Source organism: Adiantum capillus-veneris, chromosome 3 (assembly GCF_014529385.1).
Source record: "Adiantum capillus-veneris isolate H3 chromosome 3, ASM1452938v2, whole genome shotgun sequence".
Lineage (NCBI taxonomy): Eukaryota > Viridiplantae > Streptophyta > Polypodiopsida > Polypodiales > Pteridaceae > Adiantum > Adiantum capillus-veneris.
The window spans coordinates 22,413,493-22,419,799 of record NC_140933.1 but is presented as its reverse complement, the minus strand read 5'-3'; the positions used below and the strand labels follow the sequence as shown (position 1 = coordinate 22,419,799).

At 40.1% G+C, this 6,307-nt stretch overlaps 1 protein-coding gene across 1 annotated transcript; it reads left to right on the top strand.

The window, feature by feature from the left end:
- The first annotated feature begins 3,163 nt into the window (after nucleotides 1–3,163).
- Nucleotides 3,164–5,628, top strand: LOC147460599 (uncharacterized). Its single transcript, XM_086503490.1, has 9 exons — nucleotides 3,164–3,261; nucleotides 3,622–3,827; nucleotides 3,922–4,050; nucleotides 4,132–4,281; nucleotides 4,363–4,435; nucleotides 4,510–4,646; nucleotides 4,718–4,756; nucleotides 5,191–5,245; nucleotides 5,367–5,628. Exons 1-9 carry the CDS (start codon nucleotides 3,164–3,166, stop codon nucleotides 5,503–5,505), a joined length of 1,026 nt encoding a protein of 341 aa, XP_086359616.1. The 3' UTR covers nucleotides 5,506–5,628.
- Nucleotides 5,629–6,307: the final 679 nt, after the last annotated feature.

The following is a 6,307-nucleotide window of genomic DNA, read 5'->3' as shown; positions in this document are numbered from 1 at the left end:
GTTTAGTCCGCCTTCTTCGTGGAGCCACACCTTCGGAGGAATTTAGGGATTCATTACTTTCTTGATCTTTGGATTCCTCCTCTCGTATGGGAGAGAGTCTTCTTTTGGGGTCTCATCAAGAGGCCTCCTAAGCTCTCTCTCCTCTTGGAGAGGAAAGGAAATCCCATAAGCACGAAGTTGTTGAGTAACTTCGGCTTGCAAACCGGGGTTGCACATAGTTTGTTGCAACCTAGTGACAAGATAATTAACAAACATGGGGGCATCATCATTAGCACCTTCATGTGCAGAATCAAAGTTATCAATGTTCATTGTACTCTCTTTGTTATTGTCAGCCATGTTAATTAAACTTATGTGTTTACTTAGTGTATGCTTTGGCAATTCAAAACTACTCCTCCTAGCCTTTGAAAAATAGGCACTTAAGTATCCACACCCATGGCTCGATTTGGTTAAGTATAGAGAGTAGTGGAGTGGGTCTAACATAGCAGAATTGCCAAGGGATAGCTCCTTTCGGACTTCTTATGGCTCAATAATGATAAAGCCGTAGGCAAGTCTACAAAGACTCCATTATTAAGACCAAAGCTCCCGAGGTGTGCACCACATCCCACATAGTGGGCTCAACAAAACCAATAATAGATCCCATTCCTACTTACCCTAATATAATTAACAGAATCAACCATTAATAGGCTACTTAAGGACCCCTCTTCTTAAGCAAGAAAAGAGAAACCAAATGCTCTGATACCAATGTAATGAAAATGGCTTATGAACTTTGAGAGTAGCGGAATTAAGAAATTAGGTGAAGCACTTTTGAGAGGTTACTTTGTGAGCATAGCGGGTGAACTTAATTGATGGTAGCAACATAAACATGGTACTTAGTTAACTTGGCATGAACAATACTTTTGCAAGAGAGAGAGAGAGAGTTTAGAGAACATGATAATAGTTGAGGACCGGATTCATATGGAGATCCGGTCCCCCCTCCAATAGGCATTTGTATTATAGTTTCTCCCATCAAGAGAGACTTGGTACTATACAATCTTTGTGTTCCTTGCGACCTACGTGATGCAATGAAGATGGAAAGCTTCATGCATTACAAGCATAACATAAACTTGTAGAAAGCATTAACTATCCCAAGCCTCAGTCCCAAGGCCTCAAACACCTTCGAAGGTGGAGAGAGCTAGCGGGGAATGGGGGTAGGGAAGAGGAAGAAGAAACATTCCATAGGAGAAAGAAATAGTTCCTCACTTATCATCACTCTTCTTGCTAGCATACATAATAGCATAGTAATGAAGATGGAGAAGATGGTAAGCTTAAGCATTGAAGCATGGCTCTTGGTTGGATTTGCATTCCATAGCCAAGAGTGTTGGTGTAGGCTCTCACTTCTCACAAGCTTGGAGAAGGAGGTGGATGTTAGGAAATAAGACGTAGCTAAATAGATATTTGAGTAGATTACTTAATGGAGAGAGATAGATTTCACACACAAGAGATTATAGAGTAGAGAGAGAGGGAGAGTACACACGATATACGTGGTTCACCCAATGTAGGCTACGTCCACGGGAAAGCAGCCACTCAATGGCTTTAGTACTTCAAAACAAGAAGTAGTTTACAAAGGGATTATACCCTTAATAGAGCTCCTGCCTTGCTTCACTCTCACCACTTTACACTCACCTTGTTGCATCAACTTCACACTATGAAATGTGTGTAGAAATGGCCTCCTTTCATAGGCCAAAAGGGCTACCCTCTGTCATTAGAGACAGCCACGTGTAGTCACCCTTGTGTAGATAAGTCTAAATCGGACCCCCAATCCGCCCATGTGTGGCTGCCCTTGAGAAGACAAGTCCACTTTTGAATTCGACCACCGGCCATTGAATTCAGCCACTGGCTATTGACTTCCGACCACCGGCCACCGGCCATTGACTATCGGCCACCACCAGCCAATCGGCCAACTGACTGGTCGTTGTCCGACCACTTTTCGGCCGCCGTCCGACCATAATATTCTGACGAAAAGGAATATTCCGGCGATGGCCGTGAAAATTTTGGTTTCCGGCGATTGATTTTTATTTCCGGTGAGTGACTTTCCTTCACGCACAACGGCTTCCCCTCATAATGGGGCCTTACAAATGTGCGTTTTTAACACAGATAATTACAAGGGGTAAATCAGGCTCCATACTTAACAGTGGAGTTCCTCAACTTTCAGCAAGTGAGAATGAATCCACAAAATGAGTGTGTGTGTGTGTGGTGTATATCCCCCCAGCACCCCCCTTGCTTGCTTGGGGCTAACTTTTCCACATGCTGCAAGCTCATTGGACCCCTCTTTAGCCCAACCAATAGCATTTAAGCACACCATGTGGTTAAGCTTAGTGAGAGTTTGACATGTGTCCCATGTGTCCCATGTGCCGTTTTAGAAAAGGGGGTGCCCCTTGGGTGAGTGGAAGGTTAGGTCAAAGATTCCCCTATCTTTGGGACTTTTATGCATAGGAAGCTTCTCAAGCAACTTTCTCATTATGTGTGTAGGGTCTCTTTTTGACTCAAGCTCTTTACCCCCCATGCATAGGAAGCTTCTCAAGCACCTTCCTCATTAAGTATGACAAGTACCTCAAGTACCTTAGTCATCAAGTATGGCAAGCACCTTAGGTGGAGTTCCCACCTCAAGCTCAACCCTAGCTTGCCTAAGGTCAAAGGCAAGTTTAAGTCGGGTTCTAACCTCAGACTCAAGCTTGCCTAAGGTCAAAGTTAAGGTTAGGTTGGGTTTCCATCTCAAGCTCCAGCCCTAGCTTGCCTAAGGTCAAAGAACTTTTAACTCTAACCATTGGAGGTCTTTAATGAAGATAACCCTAAGGTCTTTTAAGCTCCATTAGATGCACATTGCTCTTTGATAGACTACCTCCTTTTGGACCCCTATTGAGATGTAACCATCTCTCCTCTTGGTCCCCTGCTGAGGTAAGCTTAGAAGCACTTATTGCACATTGCTCTTTGATAGACCATCTCCTTTTGGACCCCTGTTGAGATGCAACCATCTCTCCTTTTGGTCCCGTATTGAGATAGGTCTAGAAGCACATGTCTCTATTCTAACTCTTGTTCCAGTTTATTCTCCCACATTAAATGATCAGTTTAATATGAGAAAATTATTTGGTAAAGTTAGATATTATATTTTATGACAAGTAATTACATGCAAGCTTTTGCATATCTTATGGATGGGGTGAAGTCTTCAGATGTTGCAGAGAAGATGCTTGAGCTTGTGTTTTCAACAAACCGGCTAGTACATAGGTTTGACTCTAATATTACTTCTCTATTGATGGTGATTATTGCATTGTGATATGCATGCATGAGAAGTACTTCATTCTATACCTTAAACTCCTCATAGAAGCTTAAAAATGGATGGTTTGTATATTTTGTCATGGAATTACCAAAGTAAAGTAGAATATATAAAAAATTTGGTAGCTTGATTTTCTTTAATATTTCTTTGCTTTAAATTCCATGTGGAAGCCTAAGATAGGGTGGCTTTAATGGTTATTTTTTGAAAAATGATCTCTAAAACAAAGGAGACTGCTGAAAAATTTGTGGTTACTTAATTATTTTCTTCTCTCAATACTTCTAGTTTTCTTTGTTCTTTGATAATTGTTGCAGGTGGATTTTGCAATGTGTTGAAGAGGGAAGATTGGGTGAGATTTCAGAATTGACAAGAGAGTGGGTTGATGTTGATGATGAGAGCACTATGTATTCTCCCTCCTTGCTTGAGAAAAATATGACACCATGGGAAGCACGATTATGTCCTTGGTGGATAGATTATCTGATTGGTGTAATCCCAAAGCAAGAGAAGGATCTTCATGAGAGTAAGTTCTTGAAACCATGTGAAAGATTAATTTATGAATGTATGTGTGTACTTTAAAGGCATGCATATGATGATAGAAACAATGATGCTTGTAGGATTCAAGCAAGAGACCCATAGTAATAAAGAATTGGACGCACTTACTACACCCTCTTCTATGGAGCATCAAGTAAACGAAGGAAGTGACGAGATTGAAGCTAGTAAGAATGCCACAAAAGTTACCCAAGGTACGAAGTCCAATGTGAGGACTACTCAAACAACCACAGGAGCTACTTCTTATCCTTTTGTTGGCATTTTGGACAAGAAAGGCAAAGGGTTTATGGAACCTCCTAGCACCTCAAGTGAGCCAAAGTGGATGAATGCGGTTGAGGTCTCTTTAGCGCCTACTACCTCCTTTGTTGCAGAGTCCTCTCTAGGTCGAGAGAGTCGGGAGAGACGATCTATGACACGTTCTGTTGGTAAGTTGTCTCAAATGAATTTGAATCTAAAGTTACTCGCTTGTATTGTTAGAAAGTTACCACTATAAATAATGGCTACAGGATTCCAGTACCAAACTTTCATTGATGCTCTACTTGTTGACGTGACCCAAATTGATAGATTTGCTCTAATTAGGTAAATGCAACGTCCATGAAACATTAAATTTAGTATGTTTTCCAATATATGACTATAAAATGTTTTTTAAATAGCATCAATAAGTTTTTTGCCACTCAAAAGACGCATCTTTATAGCAAAGATGGAGTGCCATGTCGAGAGGTAGCTCGATTGATATTTGCAGATTTTCCTACGGGTTTATTGGTGGACGCCCTTGGTCCTATCCCTTGGGGTAAGTAAAATTTTATTATTTTAAAGGGTAACAAGAAAGTAACTTGTCTTATTAACATTTTGATTTTTTAGAGGGCATGACTATTCCCAAGTGGAATACTTTCTCGCCAGGTTTGGTAAGGGGTTGCATGGATCTTGCTTGCAAGTATTTGGCCGACGAGGGCTTCTTGGTCACCATGTGCTTAGCTGAGCACATAGGGGAGTTCCTTGTGGATGCATCAAGAGTGGGGCTTGTGCTTCATCGTACTTGGACGCTTTTGTGTGACTCCAAGGCATATCGACATCCCGTCACTAGAGAGGCAGTAAGATCATTGATGTTTTAGTATATCTTGTTTTTATTTATTTTATGGTAAGCTTCTAAATTTGATAATATCATATTTACAATTTGTATATTCAAATAAGTGCTTGATCTTATAATGTGTCTTTGGCATCGTGTTGGTCAAGCTGTGCTGAGCCACGAGACAGAGAGAGTGGGGAGAAGATTTTGGAGATGTTGTTTTCAGCATACCATAGCTATGTATTAGATGATTGTGTTTTCCCCACAGAAGTTGATGGTGAAATTGTTAGAGGTGGTGCTGAGAGAACTAGTGTATTTTTTTGGTAAGTCACTTATCTTGTATGATCTTGATTTGAATGGTCCTCGTATGAATTAAGTTTGACACATTGTTTCCACCACTTGCAAGAGTAATGGTGTTTATTTCTATGTTGGTGACGTGGTCAGGTTGTTGCTGGCAACATTCACAGAGCGTTGCGACTATGTCTTGGATGTGTTTGCAGGGTGTGGTGATTTGGGGAAGGCGAGTGTAGAAGACCTGAGACATTGCATCTGTTTAGAGCTAGATGATGTACTCTATGAGTAGTGTCTTTCTCCCATAGTGTGTGGACCCGTGCCAAGCTAAGAGGGAGGAGATTGTTGTGAGAAGATCCATACATTTGATTTTGTTACTACTATGATCTACGGATTATGTACTTCTGTTACATTCTTTGGGGTGGTAACAATGTGTGACTACATGATTGATGTCACTATGTTTGGAATGTCTCTATGTTTGGCATGTCTTTATGTTGGTTTGAGAAAGATTTAAGATCACCTTGTGAGACTACCTGTCATACTTTCAATTTATTTTTAAAGAGCATAATTTTTCTCTAGGTGGTAGCTAACAAAGGTTTTATTTGAAGGATTTTTTGTTAGTCTTTTCATTGTTTTGAACGTCCTTAATCTCTTTAGAAGCCTTTGTGATAAAGGTGGAGAGATACTTTTTGGAATTCTTAGGATAAAATGAAGGAAACTTTTGCAAAAAAATATATATATGTACTTGAAAAAATTGGTTTGGGATTCATATTGTTTACTTTTGGCCTACAGTTTGTGTGCAAGTTTTCTCTTCAACAAGCTCATTTAGGCCATGTTGCACTACAAAAGAACAGAAAAGTGGTACAAACTTATATGAAGGGTTTTTTGTTAGTCTTATGTGTGTGTGAACGTTCCTAATCTCTTGCAAAGGCCTTTGTGATGAAGGTGGAGCGGCACTTTATAAATTTTTTAAAGCTAAAATGAAGGAAACTCTAACATTTTTTTAAAAAAAATTGTACTTCAAACTTTGGTTTTAAATTTATATTTGTTTACTTTTCGCCAATAGCTATACGTAATTTTGTCTTGGACAAGCT